The sequence below is a fragment of the Carassius auratus genome, chromosome 50 (assembly GCF_003368295.1).
Source record: "Carassius auratus strain Wakin chromosome 50, ASM336829v1, whole genome shotgun sequence".
NCBI classification, from domain to species: Eukaryota; Metazoa; Chordata; class Actinopteri; order Cypriniformes; family Cyprinidae; genus Carassius; species Carassius auratus.
Genome location: NC_039292.1, coordinates 10,394,403 through 10,421,710, shown reverse-complemented (window position 1 = coordinate 10,421,710; position 27,308 = coordinate 10,394,403). Strand labels below are relative to the sequence as shown.

The 27,308-nt window shown below is 38.7% G+C and overlaps 1 protein-coding gene across 13 annotated transcripts in view; it reads left to right on the top strand.

Annotated features, from left to right (window-relative positions):
• The window catches only part of LOC113066968 (calcium-dependent secretion activator 2), a 154,686-nt gene that overhangs the window by 120,246 nt on the left and 7,132 nt on the right, over positions 1-27,308 (top strand). The window contains exons 17-27 of one of the 13 annotated variants that reach the window (XM_026239121.1): positions 3,373-3,476; positions 4,472-4,480; positions 12,172-12,328; positions 14,697-14,838; positions 18,697-18,816; positions 21,774-21,929; positions 22,010-22,157; positions 23,428-23,442; positions 25,064-25,135; positions 25,373-25,456; positions 25,561-25,593. In XM_026239121.1, coding sequence (XP_026094906.1) covers positions 3,373-3,476; positions 4,472-4,480; positions 12,172-12,328; positions 14,697-14,838; positions 18,697-18,816; positions 21,774-21,929; positions 22,010-22,157; positions 23,428-23,442; positions 25,064-25,135; positions 25,373-25,456; positions 25,561-25,593 — 1,040 coding nt within the window. Of the gene's footprint in view, positions 1-3,372; positions 3,477-4,471; positions 4,481-12,171; positions 12,329-14,696; positions 14,839-18,696; positions 18,817-21,773; positions 21,930-22,009; positions 22,158-23,427; positions 23,443-25,060; positions 25,136-25,372; positions 25,457-25,560; positions 25,594-27,308 lie in introns of all 13 variants that reach the window. The other 12 variants (XM_026239120.1, XM_026239123.1, XM_026239125.1 and 9 more) reach the window with 12 other exon arrangements.

Sequence of the window (27,308 nt, the reverse complement as noted above, 5' to 3'; positions counted from 1 at the left end):
ATCAAGAGCATCGAGACTGAGAGTACCGAGGCCTCTGAGAGTGAGAGCATCAAGACTGAGAGTACCGAGGCCGCTGAGAGTGAGAGCATCGAGACTGACAGTACCAAGGCTGCTGAGAGTAAGAGCGTTTAGAATGAGAGTACAGAGGCCGTTGAGAGTAAGAGCGTTGAGAATGAGAGTACCGAGGCCGCTGAGAGTAAGAGCGTTGAGAATGAGAGTACCGAGGCCGCTGAGAGTGAGAGCGTTGAGAGTGAGAGTACCGAGGCCGCTGAGAGTGAGAGCGTTGAGAATGAGAGTACCGAGGCCGCTGAGAGTGAGAGTGTTGAGAATGAGAGTACCGAGGCCGCTGAGAGTGAGAGCATCGAGACTGAGAGTACCGAGGCCGCTGAGAGTGAGAGCATCGAGACTGAGAGTACCGAGGCCGCTGAGAGTGAGAGCGTTGAGAATGAGAGTACCGAGGCCGCTGAGAGTGAGAGCGTCGAGAATGAGAGTACCGAGGCCGCTGAGGGTGAGAGCGTTGAGAATGAGATCGTTGAGAATGAGAGTACCGAGGCCGCTGAGAGTGAGAGCGTTGAGAATGAGAGTACCGAGGCCGCTGAGAGTGAGAGCGTTGATAATGAGAGTACCGAGGCCACTGAGAGTGAGAGCGTTGAGAATGAGAGTACCGAGGCCACTGAGAGTGAGAGCGTTGAGAATGAGAGTACCGAGGCCGCTGAGAGTGAGAGCGTTGAGAATGAGAGTACCGAGGCCGCTGAGAGTGAGAGCGTTGAGAATGAGAGTACCGAGGCCGCTGAGAGTGAGAGCATTGAGAATGAGAGTACCGAGGCCGCTGAGAGTGAGAGCATTGAGAATGAGAGTACCGAGGCCGCTGAGAATGAGAGCATCGAGACTGAGAGTACCGAGGCCGCTGAGAGTGAGAGCGTTGAGAATGAGAGTACCAAGGCCGCTGAGAGTGAGAGCATCGAGACTGAGAGTACCGAGGCCGCTGAGAGTGAGAGCGTTGAGAATGAGAGTACCGAGGCCGCTGAGAGTGAGAGCGTTGAGAATGAGAGTACCAAGGCCGCTGAGGGTGAGAGCGTTGAGAATGAGAGTACCGAGACCGTTGAGAGTGAGAGCATCGAGACTGAGAGTACCGAGGCCGCTGAGAGTGAGAGCGTTGAGAATGAGAGTACCAAGGCCGCTGAGGGTGAGAGCGTTGAGAATGAGAGTACCGAGGCCACTGAGAGTGAGAGCGTCGAGAATGAGAGTACCGAGACCGCTGAGAGTGAGAGCATCGAAACTGAGAGTACCGAGGCCGCTGAGAGTGAGAGCGTTGAGAATGAGAGTACCAAGGCCGCTGAGGGTGAGAGCGTTGAGAATGAGAGTACCGAGGCCGCTGAGAGTGAGAGCGTTGAGAATGAGAGTACCGAGGCCGCTGAGAGTGAGAGCGTTGAGAATGAGATCGTTGAGAATGAAAGTACCGAGGCCGCTGAGAGTGAGAGCATTGAGAATGAGAGTACCGAGGCCGCTGAGAGTGAGAGCATCGAGACTGAGAGTACCGAGGCCGCTGAGAGTGAGAGCATTGAGAATGAGAGTACCGAGGCCGCTGAGAGTGAGAGTGTTGAGAATGAGAGTACCGAGGCCGCTGAGAGTGAGAGCGTTGAGAATGAGAGTACCGAGGCCGCTGAGAGTGAGAGCATCAGGACTGAGAGTACCGAGGCCGCTGAGAGTGAGAGCGTTGAGAATGAGAGTACCAAGGTTGCTGAGAGTAAGAGCGTTGAGAATGAGAGTACCGATGCCGCTGAGAGTGAGAGCGTTGAGAATGAGAGTACCGAGGCCGCTGAGAGTGAGAGTATTGAGAATGAGACTACCGAGGCCGCTGAGAGTGAGAGTATTGAGAATGAGACTACCGAGGCTGCTGAGAGTGAGATCGTTGAGAATGAGAGTACCGAGGCCGCTGAGAGTGAGAGCGTTGAGAATGAGAGTACCGAGGCCACTGAGAGTGAGAGCATCGAGACTGAGAGAACAGAGTTAGCTGAGAGTGAGAGCATCGAGACTGAGAGTACCGAGGCCGCTGAGAGTGAGAGCTTTCAGAATGAGATCGTTGAGAATGAAAGTACCGAGGCCGCTGAAAGTGAGAGCGTTGACAGTGAGAGCATTGAGAATGAGAGTACCGAGGCCGCTGAGGGTGAGAGCGTTGAGAATGAGAGTACCGAGGCCGCTGAGAGTGAGAGCGTTGAGAATGAGAGTACCGAGGCCGCTGAGAGTGAGAGCGTTGAGAATGAGAGTACCGAGGCTGCTGAGAGTGAGATCGTTGAGAATGAGAGTACCGAGGCCGCTGAGAGTGAGAGCGTTGAGAATGAGAGTACCGAGGCCGCTGAGAGTGAGAGCGTTGAGAATGAGAGTACCGAGGCCGCTGAGAATGAGAGCGTTGAGAATGAGAGTACCGAGGCCGCTGAGAGTGAGAGCATTGAGAATGAGATCGTTGAGAATGAAAGTACCGAGGCCGCTGAGAGTGAGAGCATTGAGAATGAGAGTACCGAGGCCGCTGAGAATGAGAGCGTTGAGAATGAGAGTACCGAGGCCGCTGAGAGTGAGAGCGTTGAGAGTGAGAGTACCGAGGCCGCTGAGAGTGAGAGCGTTGAGAGTGAGAGTACCGAGGCCGCTGAGAGTGAGAGCGTTGAGAGTGAGAGTACCGAGGCCGCTGAGAGTGAGAGCGTTGAGAATGAGAGTACCGAGGCCGCTGAGAGTGAGAGTGTTGAGAGTGAGAGTACAGAGCTCTTCCGATTCAACCCCCATTCAAGGTACTCTGTTGTCACACAATATATTTCTTCTGTTGTTTTGTAAGGCATTGATTTACAAAATAAAGGAAATTGGAGGAATGCTGCCAGTTAAATAGGGTTTGTCATATAATTAAGGAAGTTAGCACCAGGTTAACACCAATAGCCTGGAGGTATCTGTAATTGTTCCCTGATTTTGGTCATTTTTCGAAGATCTCTTTTTTTTATTTAAAATATTATATTATAAATATTATTTTAATTTAAAATATTTTAATGAACATCTACATGGCAAGATGTACTACCAAGAATATCACAAGTGAGCTTAGGTGTACATCAGTGATGCACGGGTCAATGTATAAACAACCCGCACCCAACCGATGTTTTCAACAAACCCGCCCGCCTTGGATATTTGAGTTATCTCAGCAAGTTATATCCAGGGATGTTTTAAACCTAAACTCAAAATTGTTAGATTCCACAATCATTTATTACAGTGTAGCTGACCAAATCCTTATTGTTGAGCCCTTTTTATGCAGTGTTTTCAGATCTTACTCAAACTATGAACAGTCTGGAGTGGTTGACATCTTGTGTGAATCTTCTGATGTCTGTATTTCAGCAGATAGCAGTCAGGCGTCTCCAGAGAAAAGGCTGGAGGACATGATAAGACTAGGAGAGCTGTGTATGGAGGTCTTACAACAGAACGACGAGCATCACTCTGAGGTAAACACACTGGACATAACTTGAGAAAGACTTGTTAGTGATTTTGAAGATCAGCCAGTGGCATGTTGTATCTGTCTAAACTGCCTTCATTTATTTTCCTTACATCTTTGTATCAATGCTTTTTATTCCTTTTTTTCTTCCTTTTTTTCTTATATTCAATATTCAATGCAATATTCAAGCACCAGCAACATGGTGAATTTGCCATTGATCTTGTGATGTCTCTTCTAGTCCTTTTACAACATATGTTCAAAGAAGCCCACAGTCACGTAGACAGAGAATCAGTCTTTGTTTATCATCTGCCTTTTGGCGTTGCATGTTGCTCCAGAAGGTATTGCATGATCATTTCAGAGCAGACTTGTGATCATTTACCGTCTCGCTGTCCATTTACTTTGCCACGCTGCCATAACAGCTGTTAGCGAATGACAGCTTACCCGTCCAATGCCAGCTCATGGTAGCGGTGCAGGAAAACAACGCCCACGGCCCATCTGCACAGGGCCAGCGCCCGCTAACACTCTCGCATCAACATTAAAAAAACATAAAAGATCGAAGGAAACCGATCAATCCTAGGTGTTCAGGCTTTGTTCACAGAGATGCTGATCATTTTACTAAATCAAAATGTGAATGTAGACATCTGCTTGCGAGCTATTGAGCTATTTTTAGTCCGCAAGCTTCCAACAGCTGTCATAAACGACAGAGACAATGATGCCAAAACGCTTGTCTAACAAGACAGATGTCCCACATGCTGTCACTAAGGAAACATCAAGGTGTGTGTGCGTTCTGCGTTCAGATCTACATTAGAGAAATCATGTTCAGTTTCACAATTTGTACAGTGAAAGCAAGGAGTAAAACATTGTCTAATATATTGTGTACAGTGTGTCAGTGTTCACTATGCATAGGATTGCATATGTGGAATAATTGGAAGAAAACAATGTTTGTCTGTCTAATATTTTTTTCTCTCTTTCTTTCTACCACTCCTATGTTTGTAAATGCATTAGGGAAGAGAGGTAAGTATCTTCTATTTCACTCTCGTGTTATGTTGCGCTATTATTAGCAAGAAATACACTGTCGGCCACCTTCATTTTATCGTTCATGCTTTTAGAAGCAGATTGGATATTAAGATTGGATGTAAATGTAATATTTCATTATTTGAAAAAAATCCTAAAATTAATACTTTCTAATACATTTATACAGCAAGGATGCATTAAATTGCTAGGGTAAAGACATTTAAGTGTTATAAAAAATTTCCATTTCAAATAAACTTTGCATTCATGAAGGAATCTTGAGGAAAAATATTCAGAATAAGAAATGTTACTTGAAATATTAGAATGATTTCTGCAGGATCACTGAAGACTGGAGAAATGATGCTGAAAATTCAGCATAACATCACAGGAATAAATTACATTTTATAATGTATTCAAATACAAAACCATTATTTTAAATTGCTATAATATTTAATATTTTTACTGTATTTTTAATCAAATAAAAAAAATCTCTTTCCTACCTGAATATATATAAAGTCTGTTATTTTATAATTTGATATGAATGAATAGCATAGGGGCTCATCTCCTGTTTCCAAAATGCATCACAAAGTGCTTGAGAAAGCTGTAAACTAATTCCACATTGCACAATGCGCAAACAACCTTACGCCTGTTTCACACATACACCATCTGCAGTGCGTATGCATTTCGTATTTTTTACGCACCCATGTTAACGGATTCCAGCGTTCACGCGGTTGCGGTCCGTCAGTGCGTTCCAGGAGCGGTGCGTCTGCAGCAGTGCAGCGATTGTTCACTGTAATAATGAAATCTCCATATTCATCCGGAAGAAGGAGGCTGGAACCGGCGCACAATTAAAATGAAACTTTAATGACAAAAATAAACACAAAACAGCGCACCAGCCCCTCACGGACGACTGGTGCGCATAAATAAAAAGCAAAACATAAAATAATGGCCCAGGCCTGGTCCTCTCTCGTCCTTCACGGTCGTCGCTCCAGTTTTATATCCTTCCATCTCCTACGTGGTACTCGAGACCGGTGGTGGGGCGCAGGTGCAGCTCATCTCCAATCACTACACCTGGCCTCACTCCTTGTTCCCACGTCTCTCGGCCCCGCCCCACTCGTCACATTCAAATACCGAGTAGCGGACTGCAAACGCACTGCAGACGGAGTAGCTTATGTGTGGAACAGGTGTGCGTCTTGTAGAGGTTTCCATTGGGAAGCTTCTCTAAAAAAAAAAAAAAATCTCTGGAGCAAACCCGGCAGCTTCAGCTGCATCCATGTTAGCACGTCACGTTTGATGTGGTAATTTCACAGTAGGCATACACACAGGTTTAAAGACTCGTTCTCACCCCCTACAGATTCGGCTAGGTGTACATCCGCGCTAAAATATCAAGGTGAAAGTCATCATAGCTCGCGTAGTATAGACCCAGCTCTCAACCCAACTTTGAGAATAGATTAACGGCGATATTTTTTTGTGTGTGTGTGGGTGTGTGTGTTATGCATTGTTTATAATTAAAATATATTTTAGTTATTTTATATTTTCAAAATATTTTTATTCGTAGGTTATGCAATATTTATATTTAATATAAATATTAAGTAATGCTCCATATAAATGCACCAAATCATATGCATTTTTAAGAAAGCCTTTATATTGAGATGGTTTGTGTGTGTATTATGCTAATTATCAACTATAGAAATTATAACTAGGATAAGAACTGATGTGTGTCTGCACATGTTGTGGATCTGGTTTCAAGTTTATTTGAGAACCTTTCTGCAAACATAAATCAATTTGAACATTTGTACACAATAATTATAAATGAGACCTACTATCTCATTTATTTTTTTATTGTAACTTCTTGAAAGGACATTTTGAGATAACATATCGATCTGTAATGTCAGTTACTTGATGAAATAAGGCAGAAAGCTAAGTAAGAATGTGCAAAACATATTTTTCAGTTTGACTAGTTTAACTCACTAGCCAACAATCCAGACCCATTCACAGAAGCAACAAAAAAGAGCCCAGTCTAGTTATTAAAAATATATTTTTTAAGTTTAATGGTGAAAGGAGTTTTCGAGTATGTTTTAAATTGAAACACATACAGCGGTGAACGGCTTGTTTTTCTGCATGCCAGCTCTATGCTGTTCAAAACCTGCCTCTGAAAGCCCTGAAGACAAGCTCCCTCAAGGCCAGCGACTGTAAAACATGAAGTCAGACAAGATTGACGTTCACACACACACACTCCGATATCCATACACAATAGCACTCTTCAATAAGTCAGCATTCTCCTCATCACCACATATTCTTCACCGTGACTGATTGCACTTTTATCCCTATTGCTCAACGCTGACTGCTTTGGACAGAAAGTTCTTGGCTCGCACCCAGAGTAAAGAATACAAGACAACATGGAGTGGCTTTCTTTGACGGGCACTCAATTAAGTTAGCTGCAGCCATCCCCAGGAATCAGCCTGTGGAAGAATGCAAAGAGAGAAATGCATTGATAGACTTGGATCTTTTCAGAAGGGCCTTCAGTGCACATACTGGCAGACAATAAAGAGCTCGACACAATGTAGGTTGACGGCAATGAATTTTTCCCTTTTCTCAGGAGAATTCAGCAGGATTTATCGGCTCTGGTCTGCTGCAGTCGACCATAAAAGACACGTGGATGGCTAATTGTCCTTTTTTGAACTTTAGCCTTTTCAATAGCAGTATTCAGCTACTTTCTGCTTTCTATAGTAGCCTTTTACAAATGTGGAATGGTTTAAAAATATACATACTTGATTTTATATGCATGTTATTGTTACCTTCCACATTTAAATATGTTGAATGTTTATGTATGTAAAAGAGGTTGAAATTGATAGTCGGATGTCATTTCCAGTTCATCAGGTGGTCTTAACCATCTGTTTCCCATAGTATAAACTACACTGGGTGGGTGGGGATGAGGATTAAAAAAAAATTGTTAGTAATTACAAAAATGTAATGATTTTATCAATTATATTATATTATATTATCCTAAATATGGATAATACCTTCTTTAGTGGAAAATTGCATTCAAATTTAAAGTTGCTCTGCAGTATTTTGCAGGTGAAGTCCAGTCATTTACCTACCTCTCATTCCGTCCTGATGAGCCGACGGTAGCTATTCGCATCTCACCTTGTCTAATAGACATTTCTTCCTGGATGATGGACTATCACCTTAAACTCAACCTTGCCAAGACAGAACTGCTTGTGATTGCAATAAACCCATCGTTCCATCACAATTTCACCATCAAGTTAGGCACTCCAACCATAACTCCTTCAAAAACAGCTAGAAGCCTTGGAGTTATGATTGATGATCAGGTGACTTTCTCAGACCACATTGCCAAAACTGTCCGATCCTGCAGATTTGCTTTATTCAACATCAAGAAGATCAAGCCCTTTCTTTGGGAACATGCTGCTCAACTCCTTGTTCAAGCTCTTGTTCTGTCCAGGCTGGACTATTGCAATGCCCTCCTGGCAGGTCTTCCAGCCAATTCTATCAAACCTTTACAATTAATTCAGAACGTGGCAGCAAGATTTTTAATGAGCCAAAAAGAATACACGTCACACCTCTGTTTATCAATTTACACTGGCTTCCAATAGCTGCTTGCATAAAATTCAAGGCATTGATGTTTGCCTACAAAACTACCACTGGCTCTGCACCCATTTACCTAAATTCGTTACTTCAGACTTATGCGCCCTCTAGAAGCTTGTATTCTGCAAGTGAACGTCGCTTGATTGTTCCATCCCAAAGAAGCACAAAGTCACTTTTACGGACTTTTAAATTAAATGTTCCCTTCTGGTGGAATGAACTCCCCAACTCAATCCGAGCAGCTGAGTCCTTAGCCATCTTCAAGAATCGGCTTAAAACACATCTCTTCCATCTTTCTATTCTTTAAAAAAATCTAACTACCTTTCTAATCTTTTTGTATTCTATTTTCTTTTCATTTATTATACATTTGTATGTGTGTGTGTGTGTGTGTAAAGACCTCTAACACGAGCTTGCTCTATTCTTTTTTTATATTCTATCTTTTTATTTTTATTATATTACTTAAAATCCCATGCTATGTGTACTGTATTAACCTAACTGAGAGTTGTTATAGCACTTATATATCATTGCTCTTTTTGTTGTTTTTGATTGCTTCCACTGTCCTCATCTGTAAGTCACTTTGGATGAAAGCATCTGCTAAATGAGTAAATGTAATGTAATGTAAATGTCATTTCATCAATTCAATCAGAAATGTAATGCAAGAACGAAAAATTTCCCCCTGCTGATTACAAATCAGGTTAAAGATGGTCTTGTGAATTTGCAGCATTGACCAATAGAAAGCTGCTTTGATTTTAAGTGATTGCTACACTATTGATAGTAGACATGAGATTTCTGTGAAAATTTAATAATGTAATTTCTGCATCTATTTGGCATGTACAGTATTGTTCAAAATAATAGCAGTACAATGTGACTAACCAGAATAATCAAGGTTTTTCCTATATTTTTTTATTGCTACGTGGCAAACAAGTTACCAGTAGGTTCAGTAGATTCTCAGAAAACAAATGAGACCCAGCATTCATGATATGCACGCTCTTAAGGCTGTGCAATTGGGCAATTAGTTGAATTAGTTGAAAGGGGTGTGTTCAAAAAAATAGCAGTGTGGCATTCAATCACTGAGGTCATCAATTTTGTGAAGAAACAGGTGTGAATCAGGTGGCCCCTATTTAAGGATGAAGCCAACACTTGTTGAACATGCATTTGAAAGCTGAGGAAAATGGGTTGTTCAAGACATTGTTCAGAAGAACAGCGTACTTTGATTAAAAAGTTGATTAGAGAGGGGAAAACCTATAAAGAGGTGCAAAAAATGATAGGCTGTTCAGCTAAAATGATCTCCAATGCCTTAAAATGGAGAGCAAAACCAGAGAAACGTGGAAGAAAACGGAAGACAACCATCAAAATGGATAGAAGAATAACCAGAATGGCAAAGGCTCAGCCAATGATCACCTCCAGGATGATCAAAGACAGTCTGGAGTTACCTGTAAGTACTGTGACAGTTAGAAGACGTCTGTGTGAAGCTAATCTATTTTCAAGAATCCCCCGCAAAGTCCCTCTGTTAAAAAAAAGGCATGTGCAGAAGAGGTTACAATTTGCCAAAGAACACATCAACTGGCCTAAAGAGAAATGGAGGAACATTTTGTGGACTGATGAGAGTAAAATTGTTCTTTTTGGGTCCAAGGGCCACAGGCAGTTTGTGAGACGACCCCCAAACTCTGAATTCAAGCCACAGTACACAGTGAAGACAGTGAAGCATGGAGGTGCAAGCATCATGATATGGGCATGTTTCTCCTACTATGGTGTTGGGCCTATTTATCGCATACCAGGGATCATGGATCAGTTTGCATATGTTAAAATACTTGAAGAGGTCATGTTGCCCTATGCTGAAGAGGACATGCCCTTGAAATGGTTGTTTCAACAAGACAATGACCCAAAACACACTAGTAAACGGGCAAAGTCTTGGTTCCAAACCAACAAAATTAATGTTATGGAGTGGCCAGCCCAATCTCCAGACCTTAATCCAATTGAGAACTTGTGGGGTGATATCAAAAATGCTGTTTCTGAAGCAAAACCAAGAAATGTGAATGAATTGTGGAATGTTGTTAAAGAATCATGGAGTGGAATAACAGCTGAGAGGTGCCACAAGTTGGTTGACTCCATGCCACACAGATGTCAAGCAGTTTTAAAAAACTGTGGTCATACAACTAAATATTAGTTTAGTGATTCACAGGATTGCTAAATCCCAGGAAAAAAAAAATGTTTGTACAAAATAGTTTTGAGTTTGTACAGTCAAAGGTAGACACTGCTATTTTTTTGAACACACCCCTTTCAACTAATTGCCCAATTGCACAGCCTTAAGAGCGTGCATATCATGAATGCTGGGTCTTGTTTGTTTTCTGACAATCTACTGAACCTACTGGTAACTTGTTTGCCACGTAGCAATAAAAAATATACTAAAAACCTTGATTATTCTGGTTAGTCACATTGTACTGCTATTATTTTGAACAATACTGTACACTATAAAGAATCATTTTTTAAAGTTGTAAAATAAATTTTTACATCAGAATTTGATGTCTTTGCCATTTCTTTGTAATTGTTCAATTTAATACCAATTTCAAAGTGAAAAATGTATTCAAAGTAAATGATAAACCACTTTTTTTTCAGTGTGCCAAGTGATAACTGGGGGGGGGGGGCTGCTTAGAAAAGTGCTAGCAAAACTTTCCTTTTTTTCTTATCTTTAGCACAAATAATGTTTGATCAAACACAGAAGTATAGTACTTAAAGTTAGGGGGGGGTTTTTCCAAACTTGTTCATAGAGTGTTTAGAAGCAACACTTTAAGCAAGCATGTAGGCACAGATCAACCTTCTGTTCTCACTGTATTTATCTCGATCTTTGTGTGCTTGTTTTCAAGGTCCCGTCATTGTATTGCTTGACTTCTACTGGCTTTAGTTTGATCATTTCCATGTTTCATTGAGCTTTGTTTTCAGTATCCACGTATACCATGTTTAGCTCTCAGTATTGTCTCTGTTATAACATTATTGTCTGTGATCGTGTGTTTGCACATGCATAGAATGTGTAGCATATTTCTAGCATTTTTCAGGTAGTAATATGTGATTCTGTTCTTATTAGAAGAGCCTTTATATCTATTAGGATGATTTTAAGGAAGAATGCATTTATAAAAAACATTTCAGTTTTTACATTTATTCATTAATTTATTTCTATGTCTCTTTAATTTTTCTTGATTTTTAGAGATGATTAAAAGGTTACATTTTTACAAGTTTCCTCCATTCAGACATTGTAATTTCCCTTCTATAATAAATGTATAAAAATATTACAATCAGGGAAGTTTCTTTTTAGCACAAAAAAAGAAAAGAAAAAGTGAGAGCTTATAATTATATTTTTCAATTAATTTTGTGATTTGTGTATAATTTGGTTGTACCCAATAGAGAAATTTATTTATTTTTTTTTTTCAATCAAATGTTAATTGACAGCTCTCTTGTGGTTTTCACAAGTCAAAGACTTAACAAGTTTTTGCTAAAAACTGAAAGAAAAAAAATGATGCCCAATTAAAGCAGGATCAGATCTTTGTTCCAGGGAGAGTTATCATTGTTAACTAAAACTAAAATCATTAAAAATAATTAAATACATCTTTGTAAAATTATAAATTGAAATAAAGTATCCAAATAAATTAACATTTATATTATATCTCTTAATTGCCTGGGTAGCATTTCTCAATTTTACTTAGTTTCACATGAAATACTAATATAACTCAAACTAATAAATGAATATTAATGAACAAATCAAAATGACAAACAAAATTACTAAAACATTCTCTAAAACGTATGCATCACCATTTTCACAGAAATATTAAGCAGCACAACTGCTTTCAATATTGATGATATAATAAATGTTTCTTGAGCACCAAATCAGCATATTAGGTTGATTTCTAAAGGATCATTTGACATTTTCTGACAACAGAATGTATAAAAATAAAATCAATTAACTAGAATAATAAAACTATAATAGCATATCAATGATCCTAAAATAACCTGATAAAACAATCCAAGGCGTCCTAACTGAAGAATCACTCAATATAACACACATACTGTACCTGTTCATGTGTGTGTGTATTTGGCAGGCCTTCTCCTGGTGGCCAGAGGCGATGGGGGAGCACGCCGAGACCTTCCTGTCTCTGTACACGGTGGACATGGACACGGCGTTGGCCGTCCAGCCGCAGGACTCCTGGGACAGTTTCCCCCTCTTTCAGCTGCTCAACAACTTCCTCCGAACTGACCGTGTGTACTGTCAATCTTTCTTTCTCCCCCCTTCCGCTCGCATTTGTCCAAAGTTCTGCTCACATGTTCTCACTACTAAGCGTGCTCATTAACACCAGTGTCGCTTTGGCGAGCAGGTTAACATGCTGTGCTCTGTTATCCTCAACACACTAATTAGATATACAGTGGGACCGGTTAGTGGCAATGGAGGGTAAATTATCTCCATTTCTCCAGGCCAAATACCTGAATCCGTTTCTGCAAATCCCAGAGTGTCTGACATATCCTCAGCACTGCTATCTCTCGTAAACAATAAGACGTTTTCTGTATAACAGTTTCGAGTACTTCACAACATGAAGTTAATTATGCTTTTGGTCTATTGATAGAACAGCAGCTAGAGCCAAGTTGAAGTTATAAAGTTTGTTTTGCATGACACTTGCGACGCTGATACAGAGACTTGCTTTACCGTCTCGTTCAAACAGCAGTTGATTTGGAATAGATACGGTCGGTTATCTAGAGAGCATGACAATGGAAATGGCAGCCTGTAATAACACAGACAGTTGGCAAAAAGATATAGAGAACTCCCACACTGTTTCATATATGAACTTGCTTGTAGAAGATCCAGTCGTATCGCTTCCCTCTGCCCTGTTCTCATTAAATTAATCTCCGTAAATGAAGCTCTTTTAATCGCAAAGGTAGAATTGTAATGGAAAAAAATATTTTACATTTGTCTGTTTAAATTGGCAAAGTATTAAAGGAATAATTCACCCAGAAATTCCTATTTTGTCATCATTTACTCAAACTTATGGTGTTTCATGGACCTCCAAATGAGATTTGAAGGATCATGTGATACTGAAGACTGGAGTACTGATGCTGAAAATTCAGCTTTGCATCACAGGAATAAATGACATTTTATTTTATATATAAATATAAAGCATTATTACTGTGTTTTTGAACAAATAAATCCAGCCTTGGTGAGTTTTTTTAGTGAATAATGAAAGAATAATGAATAATTTCTATGGTTCATAATGACAGTGTCATTATTAGGAGGGTATCTAATAATTGTTCATGAAGTACACATGAAATGTTTCTGAAATATTAGACACAAAAGTAAAAAATGTTCATTGAGCAATATAAAAAGGAATTACATTTTTATCCAAACAATTAGAGACTTAATGTGATGAATTTCTTTAGCTGAATGAGATGTTTTGAATTGAGTGGATGATCAAATTCAGATCGGCGGAATAAAGTGGCATTATTTGGGACAATTAAAATAGATGTTGCGAAAATGCAAAAATCTCAAGTTTTTAAACTTTTCTTAACAATTCTTTTATTTGGAGTGTATACTGTACGTCTTAATTAGGTGCTTAATTCATCAGATGTTATTTCAAAGCATTAGAGCAACCAAATGAGGTTGTTAGTTAGCATATTTACGGATAAAATCTCAAATGTTTCTGATTTCAGACAGGGATTTATTTCAGTTGTGCATGCTTTTTACAGATTTTGGTGTGTGCACATGACAAAAAAATGAATGTGACATTGACACTAAATGCTCAAATGAGTTTCATCATTGTTAAATGGTTGGGAAATGAGCTCAAACACCCATGAGAGTAAAAAGACTAGTGTTAATGATGAAGAACAGAGAGAGGGGAATTACACTTAATGATGCCTGAGGAGACATGCATCTATCTCTCTCTCTCTTTCTGTCAGACCCCTGTTTCCTTCTGTGTGCTTTAATTACATTGAGTGCATTTACTTGTACAGGAGAGTGGGGTAAGATGTGCCACTCTTTATAGACAGTATGTTGTCTTTCCTCACTGTGGAAAGATGAGAGGTAAACTTGCACAACTAATTATTTTTCAGGCTGTATGCAATTAACTTGAAATGAGAAGGAAGTGCCAGTAACATAGGGCCATAGAAATATGATTTCACAAATAAGAAAAGTGATAAATTAATATGAATGAAGAAACATATTTTTTTGTTTTTTAATTAAAAAAATAATAATGTACAGTTATAATGCCATACCTCAGTATTAAATTACAGAAAACTAGCTCATTATTAACTGTTTTAAAAATCTCAGGGAGTGACAGTACATTTCTTTCATCGTTCTCTCTTCTGACCAACTTAATCATAACTCTTTTCTCTTTTGGAAAGTCATAGAAATGCTATTGTGGATTATATATATATATATATAAACCAGTTTGTTCATAATTAAGATAATACATTAAAATAATATATGATAAACCAGAAGCCAGACGCATTAAATTTAAAATTGGCCTCGTCTGACATGAAGAATAAGGTGGATGGCATTGCTCACAATATTTTGCATATGCAATAAGTTGCACATCAGTCAATATATTGTAAATCTTCATTTGTCCCTCATGTTCTCCAGCTCACCTGTGCAATGGAACGTTCCATAAGCACCTCCAGGACCTGTACATCCCTCTGGTGGTGCGCTACATTGACCTGATGGAGTCGTCGATAGCTCAGTCCATTCATCGAGGCTTTGAGCAGGAGACGTGGCAGTCTGTGAAGTAAGAGCACATTTAATGTCAAGCCATTGGAGTACAATGTCATTTTGATAAGTATGTCTTCTTGTTGATTGCTTCTTCTTGAATTTAGGCGAATACAGTGTCGTGTTTGTTTCTAGCAAATCAATTAAATTGTTCATGTTTCAGAAACTGGAAAGATGATGGAGGAGAGGTGAAAAAATAAAGCCTCGAAGATTGTCCTCATCCTTTTCCATTAATGCTTTGTACTTCTCTGATTCACTTCACAGTTGTCTGTTGATTCTCATTTTATTTAATTTGATGTGAATGAAAACAAGGCTGTGAACGTGTGGTCCTGTACCTGGGTCGTGATCATCCCATGGACTAATCAATTTCCTGTGGATGCAAAACTTAAGAAAACATTGGCTGTGATTATTAGACGTTACATAAGATCGTATGATCATGTTCTAATGAGAATGACTTTACTGTTTTTCTGTTTGGAATCCCAATGTCCCCTGTGATTTAATGTAAAAAGTCATAGTAATAATCATAATAATAATTTGCCTTTAATTTCCTCTGACCTAATCAAAACGATATAGGGTTTCTTCTTCTTAATAATAATAATAATTACCTATTTATTTTTGTAATTATTATTATAGTTCTAACATCTATAGTTCTTCTTATTATTACTTTATTATTATTGTAAGTAAAATGTAAATATTAATAATTTATAATCTAAATAATAATACAAATAATTACTACTAATAATAATGAGCTTTTGTGTTTAATTATTACTGACATTTTAACACTTATAATCATTTGTAAGCAATAAAAATAATAATAATACATAATTACATAATAATAGGTGTTATTGTTTTTGTTTTTATCATATATTAGTATTACTGAAGCTTTAACTCTTGAATAATCATTTGTAAGCAATTAAAATAATAATAATATTATATAATAAGATTAATATTAATAGTTAATTTTATATATATATATATATATATATATATATTAGTGCTGGGCCGTTATCGGCGTTAATGTGCTGCGTTAACGTGAGACTCTTATCGGGCGATTAAAAAAATATTGTCGTTAATCTATTCTAGATAATCTATAACTATCTACTCTAGTTGGGTTGAGAGCTGGGTCTAGGCGAGCTATGATGACTTTGACCTTGATATTTTATATAACCGACTGGCTGAGCCAGCCTAAAAAGATGCTCAGGACAGTTGACGGGCCACTGCTGCTGTCACGGACAGCGACACTGAACCGAGCTCTCTTCTGCGAAGTTCTCCTCGAAGTCCCTCCTGCACCTGAACGAACAAATACAAATCGCAGTTTGAACAAACAACAAGATGTGAAAGAGCCCAATTCTGTACTCACGGTGTTCTGGTGTTCAGGGCTCACGCAGAGAAAGAAGTCTCAAAACACTTGACCATCGAATTTGCTTATTCATTATTCATTTGATTTTGCTCTTGTACCAACAAATACATACAAAATATGTCAAAATATCCACCTTGGAAATTATGCTCGAAAAAACTGTCAGTTATTTCTTAAGTGAAAGTAAACAGTTGAAGAAAAAAATCTTCATCGTCTCTTAAAGTGACAGCGCCTAATTTAGGCACTGGCTGCTGTAATGTTAATCCAAGAAAATGAAACTGACCCCAGCTACAGCCCTGCTCACGTCTGTTTCACACATACTCCGTCTGCAGTGCGTATGCAGTCCGTGTGCGTTACGTATGTGGTGCAGCAGAGACTCGATGTGCTTTCACACAGGACGCGTTTGCAGTCTACTACTCGGTACGTAAATGATCGCTGCACTGCAGCAGACGCAACGCTCCTGGAACGCAACTGGAATCTGTTAACATGGGTGCGTTAAAAAATACGCACTGCAGACAGAGTATGTGTGAAACAGGCGTAAGGTTGTTTTCACCTTGTGCAATGTGGAATTAGTTTACAGTTATCTCAAGAACTTTGTGATGCATTTTGGAAAAAGGAGATGAGCCCATTTTCTAATGCACCAGCTTGATAAACCCCTTCTCAAAGACTTACTGTTTGTCAATTTTATTTGGGTAAACACACATATTATGAATGCCTTTGGCAGAATTCGAATGAGCCATTTTAATCTAGATTAATTTCAAGACCACAGTGAGATTAATCTAGATTTTAAAAAATTAATCTATGCCCACCACTAATATATATGTCAAACCTGGTGAAAATTTTTGTCTGATATTGGATTCAGAAGAGGGTGTGGCAAAATGGCTCAACAGCGCCACCTATACTAAGAAAATCAACATTCTTCCAGCTATGTTTCACGTACATGCACGACAATTGGCACACATATGTAACACACCAGTACCTAAAAAAAAGACTCTTGGAGCAAAATTCTAAACCCAACAGGAAGTCGGTTATTTTTAATATTGTGAGCAAATTTTGTGTAATTTTGGTCATTTCCATGTGTTGAATTTTAACAAACTCCTCCTAGAGATTTCTTTAAATCAGCATCAATATTTGGTATGCCTAATCTAAAGGCCTTTGCGATGTTAAATTGCAAAGATCTTGAGTTTTCGTTAAAGGGCGGGTCCATGGCGGCCTGGCGAATTTCGATGATTCGCCATGAAAAATGAAGTTGCTATAACTCAGACATACAATGTCCAATCTGCCCCAAACTTCACATGTTTGATGAGACTCCGAACTTGAACAGATTGACATGCCCATATTCAGTTATAGTCATAGCGCCACCTATTGGCAACAGGAAGTGACATATTTTACACTGCGACGAACTACTCCTAGAAATTTTATGACATCAGTGTCTTTTTTGTGGTCAGTCTAATCTAAAGGTCTGTGCGATGTTAAGTTGTGAAGATCTTGAGTTTTCGTTAAAAGGCATTTCCATGGCACCGTTCCATCGGGTGTGGCAAAATGGCTCGATAGCGCCACCTATACACTTTCAACAGAGTGCGCCTCGAGCTATTTTTCACATACATGTACAAAAATTGGTACACACATGTAACACACCAATACCTACAAAAAAGTCTCTTGGTATGAAATCCGAATCCCAACAGGAAGTCGGTTATTTAGAATTTTCTCTGCAAAATTTGCGTCTTTTTTATGGTCGGTCTAATCTAAAGGCCTGTGCAATGTTCAGTTATGAAGATCTTGAGTTTTCGTTAAGGGGCGTGTCCAAAACGGCATGACAAAATTTGATGTCTCACCACAGCAGGAGAAGTTGTTGTAACTCAGGCATAAAATGTTCAATCTTCCCCAAACTTCACATGTTCGATCAGAGTCCTGCCCTGAACACACATGAAGGCCAGTATTCCATTATAATGATATTGCTGGCAACAGGAAGATTGGCACATATATGGAATAAACATTGATATATTCTACTTATATTTATGAGTTTAAACGCATATTTCTCACCGTTCACCTATTTACTAAAGCCACTCGCTGCCGGTGAGCCCGGGTGCGAGGGCCTGTTCATCGCTGCTTGCAGCTTTAATTATAATTGTTTTTTTTAATTGAAGCTTTAACTCTACTTTTCTTTTACAACAAAGTAGACATGAACTTTTCAGAGTGTTAGCTGCTATCTATTCTAGTAATGTTTTTACACATTGAAAGAAAAAGAAAAAAATATTTTATATCTAGGGTTTCTATATCTGGCGGCTCAAAACTGAACATGACGCTTCCAACATGACATTGGACTGACTGTATGCCCGTCTTCATTTGCGTCTCATTAGACATGCCATCTTCTCCAGCTAAGGTGGATTTCTTTCCTGTCAGTGAGCGTCCGACGCCTCAGAATGATTCATCAGTCAGCTGTTGGTTATTCTGCTCTCTTGTCTTATTGTCAGCTTCCTCTCAGGGCTTTCTGCTCTTTTGCTCTATGATCTCTGGCAGGACCATCACCAACAATCTGCCAAGTGTTCCACTGCCCAGGGTTCCCAACCTGCCTCTGAACCTCCCTCAGATGCCCAGCTTCTCAGCCCCTTCCTGGATGGGGCCGCAGTGTGACAGCACGTGTGTATGGGCCAGCTGGGCGCCATCACCGCTTACTGCTCTTGACACATGCTTATTATAGCCACAAAACATACGCAAAGCGAGCCTTACAACTATTCAAATATATTTAAATCATGGGAAGATAGTGTGGGATATGTATTTGTAATGTAGCCTATTGGTAAATAAGCCAAATGATCCTTTCAGTTGTTGGTCTGATGAAGCTCAGTTATTGCTATAATAAGCATTTGTGAGTTAAATGTAATTCATTACATAATAATTTTTAGCACAATCAGTCACACTTCCAATTTCAGAACCTATAAACTGCATCCATTGCATGACTGTTATGATGTGTTTCCTGTCTGTCGGCTTGGGTTGGGAATCAAATAGCTGTTTTATAAAATACCAATCTGATCTTAATACTTCAGGGGCCATAAATTGATCCACTTATATGATAAAATACGATAATAAAACGGTTGTTTGTGATTCTCATGAGTTAGTTATTTTTAATGTAGTCATGTTTAGTCTAGACCAAGTGAGTGAACTGTATGAATTTGCTACTTGTTTTACCTCATTTCTACTGAAATTGCTACTTATTGTGTTAAGTGCTTAAAATTGGTACTTGAATAAAAAAAAATTGCTAATTTGTTTTTATTTTATATAGCTAAGGCCATTTATAAGACATTGGGCTCTTCCAAAAGCTCAAAAGAATCATTCTTGGGACCAGAATCATTTGTTTAGAATCTGAATCACTAAATTGCTTAGGATTCCCATCCCCATCAGAGTGTATTGATCCCGTCTGTGACGTGATTGCTTGAAAATGTTTGTGTTGTGTTGATCATTTTACTGCGTTTTGTGCCAAAGTGGCTTGGTAACTGATCATTTTTGGGAGCTGCTGTTTGGCTTTTTGTTGTGCGTTTCATTGGTTAAATTGAACACCGTTATGCTTTTGGACAAGGCATTCATTTGCCAGATATTTTGTGAGCAAAATTGGTGTTGTGTTTGTATTATGACAGACAGACAAATACATAGAAACCTGTTTGTAAGATGATTCACATGGACAGCCCAGTCTCCATAAACTCATTTTTCTCTTACACGCGGAGCACCCAGGTATCACTGGTTCAATCTGTGAGCGTTTAAACCCGCTGTGAGCATGCGACGATAAACACAACACTATTTTCTCTCTACCATCGGGGGTTATCAGGGTAACGCTGTAGTATAGTGGCCTCATACACCGTCTCAAACACCTTTATCCGGGCGGAGATGTAAACAGACTCGCTCGACAAGAGAACGTCTGACAGCTACGAGAGCCTAAATAATGTCGGAAAGTTAAATTACATCCATCTCAATTAGCCTAAAGAGTGTGAACTGTAAAAGCACACCAGCTTTCAGGCCTGAAACAGTGTCTGTAGTGGGTGTAGTCCTGTGGGTGTCTGTCAGAGGGGACTCTGTGGTTAGCTGCTTGTTAGATTCGGCGAGAACTTTGTGTTCCTCCCCGGGGGAGTCTCTTCATCAGGCGAGAAACTCGTCCATTTGTTCACCCTGCCTCTTTCCTTTGCTCACTCGAGCTCGAGGCGGAGGCGCGGACCCCCGAGGGGGCCCTTACGGACCATACCGCCACTAATTAATCAAGTGGGAGCTTGTGCTCGCCCCTTTTAATTGCACAGTGGACTTTGCCAAACGATTTATTTTCCCGGACCGCCACTTGTGAAGGTAACAGTCTTTTAACAGCGAGTGGAACGAGTGGCCTTTTTTAGGTGTGCTGCTTGCGGCTGCACGTTGCTATGTCGACTAGTTTACACAGCAGTGCCGCTCCATCTGTCTCGATCGGCTAAGATCTCCTGAGTCCATTAGAACCCAGCGGAGTCGCACACAACATCAGTGGAAATTGTTGTCAATCTCGACTTCCTGTAGCTTTGGAACAACCGCTCTTAGACAGACAGTCATGTCTGATGCACTTCAGTCAGCTGGGTGCAAGAGAACCTGACTTCCACAGCACCTCTCTCGCATGATTAGTCGTTTGACTGTGCATTTTGCAATTTAGGGACTTAACTGCTCATTGCCAATAAAAGGTGTTTTTACATACAGTAGAAGTCCTCCGTCCCCTTTTCGAGTCTCTGAACCCTTTAGAAAGTGCATTTATATGAATCGATTTATCAGACATTTGTATGCAAGTGAGAAATATGTAGGGGTTACAGTAATGTGACATGTGAAATCATGTAAAATATTAATATTAATGTCAAATATATATTAATTACAAAATGTTCATTTTATAGAATATATTAAATTTAATATAATCTAAAATATGTGAATAAGTATTCAAATTTAATATTTCAGTATGTTATAATAATATGATAATTCTAAAATAGAATTTTGTTAGAAAATTTTTAATAATTATAATAATATAAAGAATATTTGATATTAATATATTAATTATAAGACTAATATTAATATACTTACAATGTATTATACATAAGATTGCAAATTAATATATTAGCTATTTAAGACTAAATATATTAATATATTACTATTTCAAATATAAAACATTCTTTTTATTTAAAGTATTACAAATATTTGTTTATAATTATGAACTTCATCAATTTTAATATTTATATAATGCTATTTTATAAGCTATATAATTACTTCAATTTTATAATTCTATAATAACTTTGACGATTCAAATAAATCACACACATGATAATGAATCAAATGTTGAAAGACCTAAAGATTAATGTTTCTGGCCAGCTGTATTCATTACTTTTGGTCTGTCTGTCTGTCATCATGTAATCTTTTAAGTAAGACAAACAATATGTTAAATAATGGAGTCACAGTCTTTTGTCTACAGTACTTTGACCTTGGCATTCATACCTTAGTTTTGCATGTTTCTTTTCTCCTTTAAAGATTTGTAATGTATTTGCTGTGGGAAATGCGGCTTTTAATTCAAGCATGTGCTGACATGTCACTATTTCTGTCTTCCTCAGTAACGGCTCGGCCACATCAGAAGATCTATTCTGGAAGCTGGATGCTCTTCAGATGTTCGTGATGGACCTGCACTGGCCAGAGCCAGAGTTCGCCAAACATCTGGAGCAGAGGCTCAAACTGATGGCTAGTGATATGATGGAGGCTTGTGTCAAAAGGTCAGCTGTTTAAGGACTAAAAAATGACATTTTAAAGACAGGGGCTTCATGTAACTGATTTCTCCATCTCTGATGTCTAGGACCAAAGCTGCCTTTGACTCTAAAATGCAGAAATCTTGCAAGTCGACTGATTTCCGCATCCCCTTGTCTGTGTGCACAATGTTCAATGTTCTCATGGATGCCAAGAAGCAGTGCTCCAAGCTCTGTGTTCTTGACCAAGGTCAGGAGGTACGTCACAAACCTATCAGGGTTCGTCTGTACAGACACATTCATCTTCACCTTAGTAGATGTTTTTTATGAGACGTATGGTGTTCATAAAAACATCTAGTCTCTGTTCAATTAGCAGTTGGGAGTTGAAAACAAGATGGAGAACATTGAATTACGCGACTCTAATCACCCATTTGAATAGCTGTCAAACTGGCAAAGGTCTATTTATCAGTTTCTCCTTTCTCAAACTTGCTTTTGAGTTGAACTTGCGCAGGTGTTAATGGTTAGTGTGAAGCATTTTGTGCTTCCTTTCTGTGGGCGATATTATTACCAGCTCTTCTTCTGCCTAGAGAGAAGTCTCGACCAGAAAGTCCTTATGCTCCAGAGACCTTGTACAAACCACAGCCAAACCCGACACCCAGAGCTGCCTTTTTAATTTCAAACAAGCCAAATCATTATACAGGCTTCTCATTTTTATGAAAACCATGCTCCTGTTATGTCTAGATATCTAATTTTCTGTTTTTGTGTGAACATTTCACATAGCAATGTGTAGAAAGAGTAGTTTCTTCTATTAAAAAAAAAAAACTGTAGTGAACTGATTTCAGAAATGCACCTCTTTCAAAAAATTGTTCTGTCAGCTTCTGACCAGAGAGCAAAAGATATTTTAATTATCCTTGAAAGATCTCAATTGGATAATTATGAATCAGAGTACAGTTAGGACTCACTTAAAATGTGTTCACACTAGAGACAACTCCCAATTGGTTTTTAAATCCAGATTAAATGTCACAGTTCAGTATGAGGTAAACAAACAAGAGGATTTAGACACAGTTATAGATATCACACATTTTATATGACATTACATGCATCCCATAATGAACAATGAAGAAAACTCAATTAAATCTGAATTAGCCATTCACACTGATTTCAAACTGCATTTTCAAATTGTGAATGTGGTTTAAATTGTGTTTAATATGTTTATATTTATTTGTTTGTTTGTTTATTTTGGTACCCAGGTCACAAAAAAAATTATATATTTTTGCTATGAATAAGGATAACATTTTGGTACCTTATAGTTTACATTTTAGTAGTTTCTATTTTTGTTTTGTTTTAATAATTGACTGTTTTAGCTTTTAGCTAATTAATGATCATAATTATACATCTGATGGCTGTCCATTAACCAACTCTTAGATTACTTTTCATTCAATATGTGTTTTTTTTTTTTTGTCTTTTTGTTCATTGTCTTTCTTCGACTCATCCCTGCATGTCCTGCACGTTATTGCATGAACCCAAGGTTGAACAACAGTGGGTAAGTGTCCCCTCTACCGTCTCATCTCTGTGTGAACAGATAGAACTCATTGTGTGCAATTAACTCTTAACGGGATAGTTCATCCTTAAAATAAAAGTGTCATCATTTACTCATGTCTTATTTGGGAACCAAATAACATGGATTTCCTTTGTATGAACAAATACTCAGTAAAACATTTTCAGAATGTCAAAAATGAGTGGAACCTCTTGTAAACAGACTTGTGTTATTTGAATTTGAAATGATTTTGGTTATAGAAACAACCTCAGATTTGATCACTGCCGTCTCTTTCTCTTCTTCATATTTAGTGCACATGTAGATGTATGAAAGCTTCTGAAATACCAGTAAACTATTTGTTTTTGTTAAACTAATTATTTTCTGAATTGTGCTGTCTTAGTCAATACTACTCTTTTCCAGTACTAAAAAAAAAAAAAAAAAAAATCAGGCGCTAACTTTACGAAAAAAAAAAAAAGATTCATTTTCTCCAACAGTAACACTTAAAGTATGTGGCCTTGTGCGGCGAGATAGTCACACGGCTGCGAGAAACCGCCACTTTTAATTCCACTTACTTCTTAGTATTGGGTTAAAAGGTATTTCTCAACACTCAACTGATTTTCCTTCACACAGGATTGAATTTAATGGCCAACAGTTTGTGTTTGTGAAAGACTTTATTTAAAAACAATGAAAAGATTATTTTACCCGAGTTTGCCTGCCGCTTTATTTTCTAAATACAAGGTTATGCTTTATAAGCTGCCATCTCGCTGAAGTGACTCTGAAGTGGATGACTACCAGATAAATGTTGTCAAAAGAAATTATTGTTCTTTTGGTTTTCACACACATGGCAAAGACCTCCCTATTTAATCGGCACTAATGCAAAAAATAAGAGCCCTCGCCGTTTAGCCGTATAAAAAGCAAACATGGAAGTGTTAATTGAGGTAAAAAGTCCTCAAGATTCTCCTAAAATGCCATTTATGAAAAAGCTGCCATTTTGCACGCAGGGAAAAAAGGGTGAAAAGAAAATTAGGACTGCTGACAGTGACCTCTTAGCACCCTCAATTTGTCACCGATCTGCACGCATTGTTGATTGAAATTTTTAATTTGGGTGTCCTTTAGATTCACCATGAATGGCCATTGTTGGCGGAGATGAACTCCTGCTTGCAGCGCATGCAGGCGAAGGCATCTATTCAACGCGCCCAAATGGATGCGCTCTCTCTCTCTCACACACCCCCAAGCCCTCGCTTTCTCCTTCCTACTCTCCCTCTCGCCTCTTTTCCACAAAATAGGTGAATAAGACTTATCAGACATGAAATGGCGGATAAATTGAATGTAGTGTGAGCCTTTGGTCGCCGCAGCTGGACGGGTTCTTTAGAAAAACACAAGGCTGCCCTAATTGTGGCCGCACAAAAATTCCTTTGCCCTAAACGAGAGCAGGAATGCCATTCACAGGCATAATGGGCCTAATAGCTGCTTAACTCAGCCCTGTTACACAGGGAGGATTTTTCCCTCTGCCGAAATAAGTCTTTGTGAGCATGTTGTTCTTTTAGGATGCCTCGCGATCCATGCGTTTCCTGTCATGCCTGTTGTATTTGTTGATGTTTCTCCTCCTCTTCTTGTCCTACAGCAGCAGTACCACTCAAAAATCGATGTCTTGATCGATGAGGCCTTTAAGGAAATGATCTCCTCCTTGGTCTCAAAGGTACTCCGAAAAAGCCATTGTCTCAGCTTCTTTTAAGCCTTTTTGCCTTCTTTTGGCTTTTCCCCATTCGTTTCAGCTGGCCTTCACTGCAAGCAACTCGAAAATCATCAATGTTTCGGGAAACGTTATATCTGTTGTACCTTTTCAGCGAATGCTACTTTGTCCTAAATTGCTAATTGTTGCTTGTGCTAAAGGCGTATGTGCTTGTCACGCAAACATACTTCTTTGCTTTCACAGTTTGCAGCTGTTCTGGATGGGGTGTTGTCCAAAATCTCACGATATGATGAGGGAACATTCTTCTCCTCCATCCTGTCTTTCACAGTGAGTATTTTCACATTTATCCCACCCACACCCCTTTCCAGTATCTCATTTCATACTGAACATTAAATGAGCCAAAGATATTCAGCAGGTATTTTGTTTTAAAGGTAAAAGCAGCAGCCAAATATGTGGATGTCCCAGTAAGTGCCATTTTGGACATAAATGTGCACGATACCCGCATGCCCCATGTGGATATTTTTGCATGCTGCTTTGCATTTTTGTTTGTGTGTGTGTGTGTGTTTTATTATTTACTTAGGGAAACAGATTCTCTATTCAGCTTTGCCAAGCATTTCCATCTTGCTTTGTTTTTAATATTTAAAAAGGCTTAATGTGTATTATTACTTAACACAATTATATATTTTTTTTTATCATTTGCGATTCATGGCCAAATGAAAGCAGGACTGGAGCGTCTATCAGAGCTGGCTGAGCAAGACTAATTAGCAACCCGATTGGCTTAAAATCGGTCTCACGATCTGCCACAGTGTTGACAATGGGCTGTCACAAGCAGAAAAAGATGCTAATGAATCACTGGGAACCAGCACTGTTCAGAGCGCAGACAGTGAGCAAGCAGAAAGAAACTAACACAGGGTGAGGGAAAGACTGAGTAATCACATGACCTCCTGAACCGCGACCACAGTATTACAGAAGGGCTTTCTGAATAAAAACATTACCAACTAATCATTCCAGTTAGTTCCGTGACTAATATCAGACTAGATTTTGTGTTCATACATACGCCACTGTTCAGAAACTTGAGGAGACATTTCTAAAAGCAATCTGTCATGCTCACAAAGGGTGTCACATGAAATGTATAAATGTAATTTCTTTAGATGATAGAAACCCTAATTTAAAAATACACACACACACACATATATATATTAATGATACCTTTTTTCAAAACTAGCTCTTCTAGGCTCTTTGAACAAGAACTAGACCTGGATTAAATTTGCAGACGTTTTTTTAGTGCTGGTTTTGGGGGGGAATTTGTGGAATGAAATTTAAACATTGTAAAATGTTCAACAAGGCTGAGAGAACTATATTTTTTGGCAGATGAAAGCATTATCAAATAAGCCAAAATACTTAATATGCAAACAGACAAAGGCCAGGAATGTTTGGATTTCCACAGAATTGGAACACCCGTTATTAAAGGTTTTTCTGTGGCATTTTGTGAATGCAGAGTCCATGATGGCCAAAGCTTAATCAAAGAGTGATTTTAGTGGATGTATGAAGTCATGAACTGAGAAATCAAAATTTCCTTGATGTTTTGACATCATTGTACTATACAAACATCCTGTAAGTTTCAGAACTCAAAACTTTCTTATTAGTCTAAAAACAGCATATATTGAAGCCAATCTGCCAAAATAACTGCTTGCCACTTTATGACGTAATAGTGTGGCTAAACCCCACCTCCAAAGAAGATCAACGCCTGCTTCTACATCACTGCTTGTTTAGCCCCGCCCACCAATTCGCTCATGTAGTGTAAATAACGAGAGAAGCAAACGCAGGTCTACACAGAAACCAAACGATAAAAGATGCTCCAAAAACCACAAGATGTCCTTCTGATCTCACTGTTAGAAAAGAGCAGATGCAGTTTCAGATCACGTCAGTAAGAACCTGGTCCTTTGCTGACTTAATTTTACCATGGATTTGTTTACAAACAAGGCAAAATTAGACACAGGTTTTTCCGAAAGATTGAAACTAAAAGACAATGCTGTGCCAAATATATTGGATCCGAAAGTAATATTGCACCACACAAGTGTGAGTAACTTTTTATTACATGTTCACTATTGCTTTTGATATGTACTGAGTATTTATGCGTTTTTAATCTACAATCCTCCACGTTTATTCAAACAGAGTG